The 16,288-nt window shown below is 44.4% G+C and overlaps 1 protein-coding gene across 4 annotated transcripts in view; it reads left to right on the top strand.

Annotated features, from left to right (window-relative positions):
* Nucleotides 1-16,288, top strand: part of RGS17 (regulator of G protein signaling 17) — a 197,238-nt gene that overhangs the window by 128,121 nt on the left and 52,829 nt on the right. For 2 of the 4 annotated variants that reach the window (XM_073672739.1, XM_073672740.1), the window contains exon 3: nucleotides 6,827-6,916. In XM_073672739.1, the coding sequence (XP_073528840.1) occupies nucleotides 6,827-6,916 (90 nt within the window). Of the gene's footprint in view, nucleotides 1-6,797; nucleotides 6,917-16,288 lie in introns of all 4 variants that reach the window. The other 2 variants (XM_073672741.1, XM_073672742.1) reach the window with 2 other exon arrangements.

Genomic DNA, 16,288 nt, shown 5'->3' with positions numbered 1-16,288 from the left:
GGTGGCCCCCAGGCTCCTACGCTTGCTGACCTGTACCAGGAGGTTTCTCGTCAGAGATCCCAACAGGAAACCATCCTGACCTACCTGCGGTCTGTCAACTCCCGCCTGGACACACTGTCCACCCCATCTGTGTCCATCTCGAGCCGAGCGGCACCTCAGCCTACTAGTGCCATGGCATCCAGCTCTGGACCCCGGCTCTCTGCGTCTCCTCGTTTTGGGGGTGACCCCGTCTTATGTCGGGGTTTTCTGAACCAGTGCACGCTGCACTTTGAACTCCTGGCACATCAGTTTCCCTCCGACTGGGCCAAGGTGGCTTTCATCATGTCTCACCTCACCGGGGAAGCATTGGTATGACTAAACCCTCTATGGGAGAGAGGGGATCCCCTGGTGTCCGATCTTCCGGCTTTCCTCACTGCCTTCCGGAAGGTTTTCGATGAGCCCGGACGAAGGACTTCTGCCTCCTCACTGCTCCGTCTTCGCCAAGGGAGTCTCACCGTGGGCCAGTATGCCATAGAGTTCCGTACCCTCACATATGAGCTTGCCTGGAACAACGAGGCCATGGTGTCCACCTTCTGGGAGGGTCTTTCCGGACGGATCAAGGACGAGCTAGCCAGCCGAGACATTCCTGCTACCCTGGACGACCTGGTGTCACTAGCTACCTGGATTGGCATCCGTTTCTTGGAACGAGTTAAGGAGACTACCCAGGAGAGAAGATTTCCTCGTCTCGCTCCTGTTTTCCAGAAACCTGCCTCCCAACCAGCAACTCCCCGGGCACGCTCGCCCCGACCCATGCAGATTGACCAGACCAAGATGGTCAAGTCTCGATAAGAAACACGCTGAGCCGAGGGGAGCTGTTTCTACTGTGGTAGTAAGGAGCATCTGATCCGTTCCTGTCCGGTGAAGCCGGGAAACTCCAGTGTCTAGGACCACTCTGAGCGGTCGTCCTAGGCAAAAGTAAATCCTCTCCGTCCTTGACTCTATCCGTTTCTATTTCCTGTGGAGAGACCCACTTCTTTGAAGCCGCCCACCTGGATTCCGGAGCCGCTGGGAATCTCATTTCTCAGTCCCTTGTGAAGAAGTATCAGATTCCCACCAAACGTCTGGCCGAACCATTGGCAGTCTCTTCCGTGGATGGAAGACTCCTTCCGGTGACCATCTTGCTCGTCACAGAGCTTGTAACATTTCAGGTGAGAATGCTGCACTCGGAGATGATCTCCTTCCATGTGCTATTCGGACTCTCTCACTCCCTTTTGCTAGGTCTACCCTGGCTACAGAAACATAAACCCGTTCTGAATTGGCTATCCGGTGAGGTGCTCCGTTGGGGGCAGGATTGCCATGAGACCTGCCTGGTTCCGGTTCGCCCGGCTCGACCTCCGTCTACTCCGGCTAATCTACCAGGTCTGCCGGCACCCTACTGGTCCTATGCGGACGTCTTCGACAAGAAGGAAGCAGAGACACTACCACCTCATAGGCCGCATGATTGCCCCATCGACCTGGTACCTGGCGCTTCACTTCCCCGCGGGTGTATCTACCCCTTGTCGCTGACAGGAGACCCGGGCCATGTCTGAGTACATCGAGGAGAATCTTGCTAGGGGATTCATTCAGAAATCTACTTCCCCGGCTGGAGCAGGATTCTTGTTCGTTAAAAAGAAAGACGGCTCGCTACGGCCGTGTATCGATTACAGGGGGCTTAACCAAATTACCATCAAAAATAAGTACCCTCTGCCTCTCATCTCGGAGCTGTTCGACCGCCTTAAAGGCGCAAGGGTCTTCACCAAGCTCGATCTACGCGGGGCGTACAATTTGGTCTGGATCCGCCAGGGAGACGAATGGATGACGGCATTCAACGCCCGGGACGGTTACTATGAATACCGCGTGATGCCCTTTGGTCTCTGTAATTCCCCAGCCATCTTCCAGGAGCTAGTTAATGACATTTTCCGTGACCTCTTGTATTCTTGCATAGTGGTATACCTGGACGATATCTTGGTCTTCTCTCCGGATCTGCCCTTACAGCGGAGGAATGTTCATCAGGTTCTGCTAAGGCTCCGGCAGAATCGTCTCTACGCAAAATTTGAAAAATGTCTCTTCGAGCAGACTTCCCTTCCATTCCTGGGATATATTATCTCCGAGACTGGTCTTCGGATGGATCCTGAGAAGATTTCTGCCGTCTTAAAATGGCCCGACCGGAGGGGTTGATGGCGATTCAGCGATTCCTGGGCTTCGCAAATTATTACCGCCTCTTCATTCCTCATTTCTCCTCTCGGACTGCTCCCATCTCCGCGCTCACCCGTAAGAGAGCAAATCCCAAGGAATGGACTTCCGATGCGGAGGAGGCCTTCGTCTCCCTAAAACAAGCTTTCTCTTCTGCCCCTGTGCTGCACCGTCTGGATTGCAACAAGCAGTTCTTCCTGGAGGTTGATGCTTCCTCCGCCGGAGCTGTGCTCACCCGGAAATCCCCGTCCGGGAGAATGGTAACCTGCAGCTTCTTCTCCAAGCTCTTCTCCTTGTCCGAGCGCAACTACTCCATAGGAGATCGTGAGCTGCTTGCCATCAAATTGGCGCTGGAGGAGTGGCGCTACCTGCTGGAGGTGGCTCTGCACCCGGAGATCATTTACACAGATCACAAAAACCTGGCCTATCTACAAAGCGCCCAGAGACTCAATCCACGTCAGGCCCGGTGGTCTCTGTTCTTTCCCCGATTCTGCTTTTCTCTACATTACCACCCTGCTGACAAAAACGTTAAAGCCGACGCTCTATCCCGCTCATTTCTGTCCTGCGACCAAGAGGAGGAGCCTCTGCATATCATCGACCCCCTCCAGAGTAATGACCGTGGCCCTGTTTGACCTGTCTCGTCTTCCACCCGGTAAGCCTTTTGTAGCTGATCCGGATCGTAAGAAGGTTCTTCTCTGGGGTCATTCGTCCAAACTAGCCGGCCATGCTGGCCAGAGGAAAGCCTTCCTGCTCATCACCCAGCATTACTGGTGGCCTTCGCTACGCAAGGATGTTGCGGATTTCGTCTCAGCTTGTTCCTCCTGTGCCCGTAACAAGGTTCCCAGGCATCTGCCTGCTGGTCTTCTCCTGCCTCTACCCGTACCTTCCGCTCCGTGGCAACACATTGCTATGGACTTTATTACGGATCTCCCTGTTTCTGCCAGTTGTACCGTCATTTGGGTGGTCGCTGACCGCTTTTCTAAAATGGCCCACTTCATCCCTCTGCCTGGTCTCCCGTCCGCATCTGTGCTGGCTAAGGACTTCATCCTTCACATCTTTCGTCTCCACGGCCTTCCCCTCCACATTGTGTCTGATCGCGGGGTCCAGTTCACTTAGCGCTTCTGGAGAGATATGTGTAAGCTGCTGGATGTTACCCTGGATTTCTCCTCTGCTTATCACCCTCAGTCCAATGGTCAAGTGGAACGTATCAACCAGGTCCTTACCAGCTTTCTCCGGCATTTCGTCAATGCTCACCATAATGATTGGGTTGAGCTCCTATCATGGGCCGAGTTCTCCTATAACAACCATGAGAGTGAGTCTTCTTCCAAATCCTCGTTCTTTGTGGTCTACGGTCAACACCCCTGGATCCCGTTTCCCATCTCCGCTTCAGTGGATAATCCTGCCGCGGAGTCTCTGGTCAGCGAATTTTCTACTATTTGGGAAGACACTAGATCTGCTCTTCTTCAGTCCTCTGAACGGATGAAGAAACATGCCGATAAGAGACGTCTGGATCCGCCTCTTTTCCGTCCGGGAGACAGGGTCTGGCTCTCCTACAAACATGTTTGGCTCAAAATTCCATCGTATAAGTTGGGTTCGCGGTTCAGCGGTCCATTTGAGGTTCTCAAGAAAATCAATCCCGTGGCTTACAAGCTAAAACTCCCGGCCACCTTACGGATTCCCAACTCCTTCCACGTATCTCTCCTCAAACCAGTTTGTTCTTAATTCTTTTTCTGACGATCCAGGTACCACTCCAGCTCCAGTCTCATCTGAGGACGTCTATGAGGTAGTGAACATTTTGGCCACCAAAAGAGTAAGAGGAAAAAACTTTTTTCTGGTGGATTGGAAGGGGTTTGGCCCAGAGGAGAGATCTTGGGAACCCAGGGAGAACATCCATGCCCCTCTTCTCCTTAAAGAATTTCTTGCTGGCCTGAAAAAGAGGGGGCGTAATGGGGGGGGTACTGTAGCATCGGCATCTCTGCCCCCTGCCAGGCGGAGACGCCGTCCCCTTTACCGCCGCGGTCCTGCTCCAGCGTCTTCCGGCCTCCCTGCAGCTGCTGCTGGTGCACGCTGCTTCCCTGGCTCTGTGCTTAGGGCGGGCGCGCTCCCTCCCTCTTAAAGGGGCCGCGCGCGTCGTCCTAAAAAGTCCCCGGCCAGTGGCCAGAGGGCTTTCCCTATAAAAGGCACCTCCTCCAATATGGAGGTGCCCGTGCAAGGTTGTTGCTTTGTAATACTTACTTTGCTTCAGCCCTCAGGTCCTCTGCAAGTCAGTCCTGTCCGCCAGTCTGATCTTCAGTCCAGTCCGCCAGCCTGGCTACTCTCCAGCCCGACAGTCTGTCTACAGTCCAGTCTGCCAGTCTGTCTATGGGCTCTGCCCGCCTGCTTACCTGGAAGCACCTGCCTGTTACCTGCCTAGCCCACCAGTCTGCATTACCTGGAAGCACCTGCCTGTTACCTGCTGTGCCCACCAGCCTGCATTAACTGGAAGCACCTGCCAACTATCTGTTGTGCCCGCCTGCCTGCTTACCTGGAAGCACCTGCCAGCAACCTGTTGTGCCCGCCAGCTTGCCTACCCGGAACACTCGCCTGACTATCTGCCTAATCAGCCTGCTTGTTTACCCAGACCTTCCGTCAGCCTGCCTGCCGAAGCTCATCCGCTGTACCGGTCAGTTCCTGCCTTCTGACCCGTGGGAGTCACCTGCTCTCATACAAGGTCGGTCCCAGAGTGGCACCTGGTCCCTCTGCTCGGTTCCTCCCTGGTTCACGGAGTCGACTGAGCCGCCGTGCAACCTTGGTCGGGCCGAGTAGATACTTAGTTACGCCCTTCTGGCCCCTCCTTGCACCGCAGCACAGAGGTTTCGCCACCCGGATCCATAACAATTTTACTCACTTATATAGCGCCATTAAGTCCACAGCGCTTTACAGACATCTATGAACCCATCTACAATGTATGGTACCAAAGCCATGAATTATAGGCATGCAGTAAATGTTAAATATCACACGATAATTGTAGAATTTTACCAATGTGAATTTAAAACCCATCGAAACACTATGGCTTATTCTTAGGAGACTTTTAGGATTCAGGAAAGATCACCTGAATAAATCTTGCTTCTTGAAGTACCGCTTTGTGGAGTTTAAGGTTTCCCTTTACTTGCCTTCTTCAGCATTTCATACCTGGATGGCTCTGTATGATCTGCCCTGCCATCTGTATGAATAATTATTCCCCCTCAAGTTAAAACAAAAAGAATATTCAAAACTGAACAGACCTAAACATCACAGTCCATACTTCATGTAAATACTTTTATGCCCAGAAAGACTAAACTATTTTAACCAGAAAAAATATAGGTGCAAGCTTTCAGAGCACAGAGGATCCTTCATCAGGCTGGTTTACAAATGAATTACTGAGACAAGAGCACAACATTGAAGAGATGTCACAACAGGATATTTGTGCATAGGGTGGATGGGGTGATGCCTCCAAAAGATAAAACAAAGTTATCAAATTATTTTTTTGTTACAAATGGAGAAGGGATGGGACCAATGGCTTAGTGATCTGGAGTTGGTCTGGTGGAGGTGTGAAGTGTGTCCATGTAGTGAGTCATAACTTCAGGTGTTAGATTGAGTCCTTCGTCAAAGTGTTACTGACATTCTTATCAGCGTGAATTCCCAGATTTTTCTCTCTGTCGTCTTTAAAATAACCTTTCAGTATTAAGAGTTTTAAATCTATCATACAGTGTCCAGGTCCAGAGAAATGTTTTCCCACAGACATATCCAGCTCATTCCTTATAGTTTATCTGTGTAGATTCATCCTCTTTTGTAGTTTTTGCTTAGTTTCCCCAATATAGGTTCCTCCACGGCACCTTACATCACAGTGGAGGATGTACATGAGAAAAAATCAATGATCTTATAGTCCTGATTTGTGTTGGATATACAGATTGTGTTTGATGGTAATATGTGGGTACAAGTCCTGCATTTTTTACTGTTACAGGGGATTGTGTCCCTCTCTGATGGTGATGAGAGGACACTTCTGACATGGAGATTAGGGGGCTGTTTGTGCAGAGATGTAGTAGATCTGGGAATATTTCTTTCTGTAGCCTCTGTGGAATATTTGTTGAAGGTCAGCACCAATTTTCCTTAGGATGTCATGTGGGGATTATATGTGACCACATGAGGCGCATTGTAATTCTCGCTCTGTAGTCCAAGATCTGTTCATAGTCTTTCTGCAGTCAATACTGCAGAAAAAACTATGAAAGAGCAATCATCTAGAAAAAAGAAGGCTGGAGAAACTTCAGAGGTTTCACTGCAATGTGGGACCTCACTACGCAAGATTATAGAGTAATGGGAGAATTTTTAAAGGAGCTTTACAAAAGCACTCTTGATTTTGGGCTCTGTTTGATATTGCAGGCCAGTCCCTTCCAGGTAATGGAATATGCACAGCCCATGATCAACAGTGGCGCTGACTCTAGAAGAAATCAGCAATCTCTTTAACTTAATTTTTATTTATTTAATTAATACTTTAAATAACATCCTTTGGGCACATATTAATAAATGTACATGTAATGATTTTGTTTAAATTGCTTAACTTTCTCTAGACAAAATAAAGTGTTGTACTACATTGCAGCCTCACTGTTAGGAATGAAGATAGAGGTGAAAATTCAGGAAGAACGCCCCACACGACAAAGATGGAGAATATACAAGCTGTAGAAGAATGGTGAGTTTACATTTCAATGCTAATTCGATAGTGTATTAAAATTCTAATAATTCAAGTCTTAAGGGGAATTTTCCTGTACTCATTCTTTTTTTTTTTTAGGATAACCTCTAGGCATGTACAGAGAGATGAAAGACTTTAAAATTTGTTCTCAGCCCTATCATTCAGCAATGTTCTCTGCTGAACCCATCACATGCTTTTGGTTACAGGAGTCTAGTGACAAAATTCCTCCTAACTCATATGACGTGTATTTTTGTAATGACAAGCCAATAAAGGCATAGTAACTTCATGGAAACATATTTCTTTTGTATTTAATATTTTTTTAATGTGATATCTATGTAATATTAAAGCTTTTTGCCTAATAATTATGTAGGAAAAGTCTTGAATCTTTTGAATGGTTCATCCATTGCCCACAGGGACAGGCTTCCTATCGAATTTCTCTAAATATTGGATGTTGCCTGTGGCTGCTACATGGACCATGCTGACAACAAAGGTTGACACAGGTTGAAAAATACAGTTGGGCATATAGTTCTTAAAAAAAATAACAGTACTGACCAATAATACAAGTTTTGTAATGAACCAGTATATATTCATGTCCGAAAGTGTTGGCACCCTTGAAATTGTTCCAAAAAATTAAGTATTCCTCCCAGAAAATTATTGCAATTATACATGTTTTGTTATACACATGTTTATTTGTTTTCTGTGTATTGGAACAACACAAAAAAAAAGAGAGAAAAGGCAAATTGGACAGAATTTCACATAAAACCCCAAAAATGGGCCGGACAAAATTGTTGGCACCTTTCCAAAATTGGGGGTAAACAACTTTGTTTCACGCATGTGATGCTCGTTCAAACTCACCTGTGACAAAGTAACAGGTGTGGGCAATATAAAAATCACACCTGAAACCAGATAAAAAGGGGAGAAGTTGACTTTGTGTGTGTGTCTGTGTGTGCCACACTAAACATAGAAAACAGAGGAAAAGAAAACTGTCTGAGGACTTGAGAACCAAAATTGTTGAGCAATATCAACAATCTCAAGCTTAAAAGTCCATCTCCAGAGAACTGTGCAAGGTGCAAGTCACAGCAACAATTTTCAGATATAATTGGCCCGATAAGTTCAGCAGTTTGTGTGAACTAAGCCTTAGAAAGTTTTCAATTTATTTGTACATTTTCATGAGAAATAACAGACCAATGGCTCTCAGGACCTCATCTGTAAGGCAGACTGGAAAGTTGCCACAAGAAATGCTTGCCACTCTGGTAGGTCCAAAACATTCATGCATTAAATAAGACAGCCCATTGATTTCAATAGAAACTATATATGTGTATCCATTCCCATGTCGTTGAGTTTCTGTGGAATCGAACAATTGCTACTAGGGTTGAGCGAGTATGTTCTGTCCGAGTATGCTCGGGCCGAGCTCCGAGTATTTATAGCTGCTCGGTGATATGGTTAAATCGCTCCCGTGTGCATGATTTGCAACTGTTTGACAGCTTTATTCCATTTGAGGAATGTGTAAGAAATAGACATTGCTCACATGTAATAAAGCTGTCAAACAGTTGCAAATCATGAACACGGGAGCGATTTAACCTTATCAACGAACAACTGTAAATACTCGGAGCTCGGCCCAAGCATACTCGGTGAAAGGGTTAACAGAACATACTCGCTCAACACTACTTGCTTCTGCTTTCTCCACAGATTACTGCTGAATGCTGATCTCTGTGGTTCCCACAATAGTAGTTCCTTGCTCTGTGTTGTTAGATTGCATTATGCTGAATAATTCCCTGTGGTTTAGAGTTTATGCACAAAATACAAATTTCCATAAAAAGCAGTTTTTAAATGGGTTTTCCCATCTCAGACTTTTATATCTACAATAAATGCCATAAATCTCTGATAGATGTTGGTCCAACCATAGAGACCTGCCCAAATTTTAGGAATGTATGTCCATAGATTCCCATCCTGGATGATGAGGTAGCCACTGTGGACAGGATGAAAGGATTGGTGGCCAAGAATCCATCAAATATTCACAACTTTGCCACCATATGATTCTTTGTCATTTCTCTGTTCTTGGTCCAACTTGATACAACAAGCAACCTATGATTCATGAGGGGATTTAAGGAATATGCCATAATTATCTGAGATGGAAATGCCCCATTAATCTAATGTTACATTCCCATAGATCCCTTTTGCCGTGATATTTGCTATTTAAAAGGGTTGTCCAGTACTTTTGAAAATATGTCAATGTGTTTTAATGATAAATAGAAGCTTCTTTCTAATTACCTCCTGGTGCTGTTTCTGCATGTGAGCGGAGCTATCGGTGACCGCTCACAGGCAGCACGTGACCCACACTGACGTCACGTCAAGTGAGGCGTGACTCAGCGCTGGGGTCTCCGCGTCACACCCAGCATCCGACGCGCGCTTTCCCAATGAATGGGGACAAGGAGAGCGTGCGGTGGATGCCGGGCGTGACGCGCGAGGTAACCCCGCCCACAACCCAGCAGCCACCGGTGGAATGCGAAGAGGGACCCTCGGCTGCAGCCTGGACTTGTCGTGATGTCAGCGGATGTTAGAGCCGGCTGCTGCCGGGGGTCACGTGATGCCTGTGAGCGGCCACCGATAGTGCCGCTCACAGGCAGAAACAGCACCAGGAGGTAATTAGAAAGAAGCTTCTATTTATCATTAAAACACATTGACATATTTTTAAAAGTACTGGACAACTCCTTTAAGCAAGTCTCTGATATATTCTAAAAGATCTGGTATGTCTAAGCTGCAGGCAATGTTGCTAATGACTATAATTTATGATCATGTCTGTCAGTTTTTACAGTGTTTAATGATAACCTATCAGGTCTTCTACTCATAGACAAAAAAAGAATATAAAAGAGCTAAAAGTATACCTAACATTTTAGTTAATTTTATATGTATATACAGTATCTTACACACCCTTACAGATGCTGATTGGGGGAGGTCTGGGTTCTTAGACCCCCTACGGATCTCTCAAAAAAATGCATTGAGGAGCACAGTGCAACAGGTAACATTGCTCAAATCCTGCACAGAGCAGTGTATGGGCTAGGTGGAAAGTCTATGAGCCCTCGCTTCACTCTGTGTACAAGGTTATAAAGGACATTTTTTATCAGAACAAAGTTTTATGTAATTCCCAAAATAGTTTTGAGCTGGGGCTTCATTATAAACTCCAACTAGATGTGCAAAACAAGTTTAAATAAAATGAGACAGCATCCTTCTGTAATATGTCACCTGCACAAATTACCCACAAACAGTACGTAAATCTGGAAACTAGGCTCGGAAAATACATACAATTTAAGAGTATGTTCAAACTGCATCTTTTTGTGACTTTTTTTGAGTGCTTATAAAAACCCACAGTAAACAAGCTAAAAAAAGACATCTCTTTAAGTGTTTTTTAAGCATTTTCGCCTCAATAAACACAAGCGTCTTATTCAGTTGCACCCAAAAAACGTTGGAAAATCTAAAAACCAAAAAACCTTGGAAAAACTAAAAACACTGACACTGCCATGAAAAAATGTTGCAAAAATTGCTTCAGGAACCAAGCAAAAAAAACGCTCAGACTTACCAAAGGTTGAGAAAATGCTAGACGAATGGACTGATTCCTGAACCGTCTTCCACTTGACAACTGGACGTTTTTAACTGCCAGAAAAAGACACGGTGTGAAGATACCCTGAGGGTATTTTCCTACTATAGGACCTTCTGCAGCACAAATGACACATTGAAACCTGCAGCAGTATTTTCCCCTGCAGATATCTAGAAAAAATAGTGCAAAGAGTGAAATTTTACAGCTGCAGGATAAATTGGCATGCTATAGATTTCAAATCCACTGAGCTAGTCAGTTTATGCTGTGAATATTATAAAAGATTTCTAAAAATGTCATAACATTCATAAAACGTAGATGGAAAGTCCGTGCATTTACACTATGTGAGAACATACCCTCAGGCGCATATTTCACACACTAGGTAATGTGTGATCAATGTAAACATTTATACAGCAGCCTAAACTGTGCCCAAGGTAGAAAAGAATTTACCAAAAAAATTATTTAAAGGGTTTGTCCCATAAACAATATTTACCAGTATCCATTGGATAGTTAGGCCATGCATGAATCATGGGGGTAGTACTGCAAGGACCACCAGAGATCACAAAAATCGAGATTCCAAGTTTTCTGTATGTGCAGTGAATTGCAAATGTATTCACGCCCCTTGGCTTTTTACCTATTTTGTTTACACTACAACTGGTGTTTAAATATTTTTGTGATCCGATTTGTGTGTGATGCATCAGCACTAAATAGTCTAAGTTGGTGAAGTGAAGTGAGAAAAATATAGGCATAAATTAAATTTATGGGATCAAATTACTAAAAATTGGCATTTGCATATGTATTCACCCCTTTTGCGATGAAGTCTGGTGGATACACAGCTGATAGTCCTACTGAATAGACTGTTAGAATTTGTATTATGGCAATAAAAAAGCAGCTATGTAAAGAAAAACGAGTGGCCATCATTACTTTAAGAAATTAAGGTCAGTCAGTCCGAAAAATTGGGAAAACTTTGAAAGTGTCCCCAAGTGCAGTTGCAAAAACCATCAAGCGCTACAAAGAAACTCGCTCACATGAGGACCACCCCAGGAAAGGAAGACCAAGAGTCACCTCTGCTTCTGAGGATAAGTTTATCCGAGTCACCAGCCTCAGAAATCGCAGGTTAACAGCAGCTCAGATTAGAGACCAGGTCAGTGCCACACAGAGTTCTAGCAGCAGACACATCTCTTCAACAACTGTTAAAAGGAGACTTTGTGCAGCAGGCCTTCATGGTAAAATAGCTGCTAGGAAACCACTGCTAAGGACAGGCAACAAGCAGAAGAGACTTGTTTGGGCTAAAGAACACAAGGAATGGACATTAGACCAGTGGAAATCTGTGCTTTGGTCTGATGAGTCCAAATTTGAAATCTTTGGTTCCAACCACCGTGTCTTTGTGAAAAGGTGAACGGATGGACTCTACATGCCTGGTTCCCACCGTGAAGCATGGAGGAGGAGGTGTGGGGGTGCTGGTGACACTGTTGGGGATTTATTCAAAATTGAAGGCATACTGAACCAGCATGGCTACCACAGCATCTTGCAGCGGCATGCTATTCCATCTGGTTGGCGTTTAGTTGGACCATCATTTATTTTTCAACAGAATAATGACCCCAAACACACCTCCCGGCTGTGTAAGGGCTATTTGACTAAGAAGGAGAGTGATGGGGTGCTACGCCAGATGACCTGGCCTCCACAGTCACCAGACCTGCACCGGCTAAGGTTGGGGTCGGGTTGGGCTAGGGTTAGGGTTAGGGTTGGGATTTTTTTCAAAAGTAAAAAAGAAAAAAGATGACGATATGGCAACTAGTGTTGAGCGCAAGTGCTCGCTCCTTGAGTTTGCATCGGGTGCTCGGGTATGCACTGAGTATCGCGGGTGCTCGAGTGACATGCTCGAGTCTCCGCCCCATATGCTTCGTGGCCAAAAAAACCTTGCGGGGATTGCCTGCCATGCACGAGTGATCCCCGCATGTTTTTTTTGGGTGTCTAATAACCATGAAACATGCGAGCGGGGATTCGAGCATGTCACTCAAGCACGCGCGATACATGGTGCATACCCGAGTACCCAATGCAAACTCAAGTAGCGAGCCCTTGCGCTCAAAACTAATGGCAACTTATTCAATATGATGACCGAATGTTATCAAATTCTGTGTCGTACCTCTAGGTTCAAAATGTTCACTATACCCCTTGATAAAATCCTTGAGGGGTGTAGTTTCCAAAATGGGTTCACTTGTGGGGGGTTTCCACTATTTAGGCACATCAGGGGCTCTCCAAACGCGACATGGCGTCCGCTCTCAATTCCAGCCAATTTTGCGTTCAAAAGGTCACACAGTTCTCCTTCCCTTCTGAACTCTGCCGTGCACCCAAACACTGTATTTTCCCCACATATGGGGTATTGGCGTACTCAGGAGAAATTGCACAACAGTTTTTGGGGTTCATTTTCTCCTCTTACCCTTGTGAAAATAAAAAAAAATTGGGGCTAATAAATTTTTGTGGAAAAAGTTTGATTTTTTTATTTTCACGGCTCCATGTTATAAACTTCTGTAAAGCACTTGGGGGTTCAGGGTGCTCATCACACATATAGATAAGTTCCCTGAGGGGTCTAGTTTCCAAAATGGTGTCACTTGTGGGGGTTTTCCACTGGTTAGGCACATCAGGGGCACATCCGCTAAGTATTCAAGCAAATTTTACATTCAAAAAGTCAAATGGCGCTCCTTCCCTTCCGAACCCTGCCATGTGCCCAAACAATGGTTTTTCCCCCACATATGGGGTATATGCTTACTCAAGAGAATAAACTGCATGGTGCAATTTCTCCTGTTACCCTCATGAAAATGCAAAATTGGGGGCTGAAAAACATTTTTGTGGGAAAAATGTGAAAATTAGATTTTTACGGCTCAATGTTCTAAACTTCTGTGAAGCACCTGGGGGTTCAGGGTGCTCAGCACACATCTAGATAAGTTCCCTGAGGGGTCTAGTTTCCAAAATGGTGTCACTTGTGGGGGGTTTCCACTGTTTAGGCACATCAGGGGCTCTCCAAACGCAACATGGCGTCCGCTAATTATTCAAGCAAATTTTGCATTCAAAAAGTCAAATGGCGCTCCTTTTCTTCCGAGCCCTGCCGTGCGCTCAAACAGTGGTTTTCCCCCACATATGGGGTATTGGTGTGCTCAGGAGGAATTGCACAACAAATTGCATAGTGCAATTTCTCCTGTTACCCTCATGAAAATGCAAAATTGGAGGCTGAAAAACATTTTTGTTGCAAAAATGTGAAAATTTTATTTTTACAGCTCAATGTTCTAAACTTCTGTGAAGCACTTGGGGGTTCAAGGTGCTCACCACACATCTAGATAAGTTCCCTGAGAGGTCTAGTTTCCAAAATGGTGTCACTTGTGGGGTTTTTTCACTGTTTAGGCACATCAGGGGCTCTCCAAACGCAACATGGTGTCCGCAAATAATTCATGCAAATTTTACATTCAAAAAGTCAAATGGCGCTCCTTCCTTTCCGAACCCTGCCGTGCGCCCAAACAGTGGGTTTTTCCCCATGTATGGGGTATCTGCGTGCTCAGGGGAAATTGCACAACAAATTTTGGGGTCCATTTTTTCCTGTTACAACTGCGAAAATAAAAAAAAATTGGGTCTAAAGTAACATTTTTGTGAAAAAAGTTAAATGTTAATTTTTTTTTCCTCCACATTCCAAAAATTCCTATGAAGCACCTGAAGGGTTAATAAAGTTCTTGAATGTGGTTTTGAGCACCTTGAGGGGTGCAGTTTTTAGAATGGTGTCACTTTTGGGTATTTTATGTCATAAAGACCCCTCAAAGTGACTTCAAATGTGATGTGGTCCCTAAAAAATGGTTTTGTAAATTTTGTTGGAAAAATTAGAAATCGCTGGTCATCTTTTAACCCATATAGCTCCCTAATAAAAAAAAATTTGGTTACAAAATTGTGCTGATGTAAAGCAGACATGTGGGAAATGTTATTTATTAACTATTTTGTGTGACATATCTCTCTGATTTAAGGGCATAAAAATTCAAATTTTGAAAATTGCAAAATTTTCAACATTTTCACCAAATTTCCATTTTTTTCACAAATAAATGCAAGTGATATCGATGAAATTTTACCACAATCATGAAGTACAATTTGTCACGAAAAAACATTCTCAGAATCAGGGGGATCCATTGAAGCGTTCCAGAGTAATTACCTCATAAAGTGACAGTGGCCAGAATTGTAAAAATTGGCCTGGTCATTAACGTCAAACCACCCTCGAGGGTAAAGGGGTTAATATGGTTGAAAAACAATATACTGTATGTCCATCATGTTCAACCAGGGAATGAGAGAGGTTGTGGATTTTGTTTCCCTATATTAATCCAGTGAAAGAAAAAGAAATCATAAGTAGTGTTGAGCGATACCTTCCGATATCAGGAAATATCGTATCGGATTGGATCGGGCCGATACCCAAAAAGTATCGGATATCGCCGATTCCGATACCGGAAACCAATGCAAGTCAATGGGACACAAATATCGGAATGAAAATAAACCCTTTCTTTCCTTGTAGGTTAATTCTACATGAAGTAAAACAACTAAGAATAATGTAGAATGACATGAAAAGCCGGCAATTCATCAGCGGCATTCACCGGTACCCGACAATTTACAACAGAAAGAATAGAGCTTCACACATAGATTAGATAGATAGAAACATGTCAGTCACATATATATGAAGTACAGTGACAGTGTTGCTTACTGTACTTGTCATTTAGTGTAAAGGATTTATTAAAAAAAATATTAGTGTTTTCGTGCACCGTCTCTTTAAAAAAGCCGGCCGGCAATTCAGCATCTGTACCCGACAATTTATAACAGACAGAATAGAGCTTCACACATAGATTAGATAGATAGAAACATGTCAGTCACATATATAAGAAGTACAGTGACAGTGTTGCTTACAGAACTTGTCATTTAGTGTAAAGGATTTATTTAAAAAAATAATAGTGTTTTCATGCACCGTCTCTTTAAGAAAGCCGGCCGGCAATTCAGCATCTGTACCCGACAATTTAGAATAGAAGGAATAGAGAATCACACATAGATTAGATAGATAGAAACATGTCAGTCACATATATATGAAGTACAGTGACAGTGTTGCTTACTGTACTTGTCATTTAGTGTAAAGGATTTATTAAAAAAAATATTAGTGTTTTCGTGCACCGTCTCTTTAAAAAAGCCGGCCGGCAATTCAGCATCTGTACCCGACAATTTATAACAGACAGAATAGAGCTTCACACATAGATTAGATAGATAGAAACATGTCAGTCACATATATATGAAGTACAGTGACAGTGTTGCTTACAGAACTTGTCATTTAGTGTAAAGGATTTATTTAAAAAAATAATAGTGTTTTCATGCACCGTCTCTTTAAGAAAGCCGGCCGGCAATTCAGCATCTGTACCCGACAATTTAGAATAGAAGGAATAGAGAATCACACATAGATTAGATAGATAGAAACATGTCAGTCACATATATATGAAGTACAGTGACAGTGTTGATTACTGTACTTGTCATTTAGTGTTAAAATAAAGGATTTATTTAAAAAAAAATTGGCGTGGGGTTCCCCTTAATTTTAGGCTCTAGCGGAGGTTAAGCAGACAGCTGGGGCAAATGTTTGAAGCCTGGGAAGGGGGTAATACCCACGGAGCTTCCCAGGCTACTAATATCAGCCCCCAGCTGAATACCTAGCCTTTACTAGCTATTAAAATGGGGGACCCCCCCAAAAAAATGACGTGGGGTCCCCCCTAATTTAA

This window comes from Phyllobates terribilis, unplaced genomic scaffold (genome assembly GCF_046119375.1).
Source record: "Phyllobates terribilis strain yellow unplaced genomic scaffold, ASM4611937v1 Scaffold_3__8_contigs__length_932513732, whole genome shotgun sequence".
In the NCBI taxonomy this organism is placed as follows: Eukaryota; Metazoa; Chordata; class Amphibia; order Anura; family Dendrobatidae; genus Phyllobates; species Phyllobates terribilis.
The sequence above is the reverse complement of the archived record's forward strand: the minus strand, read 5'-3'. Positions and strand labels throughout refer to the sequence as shown.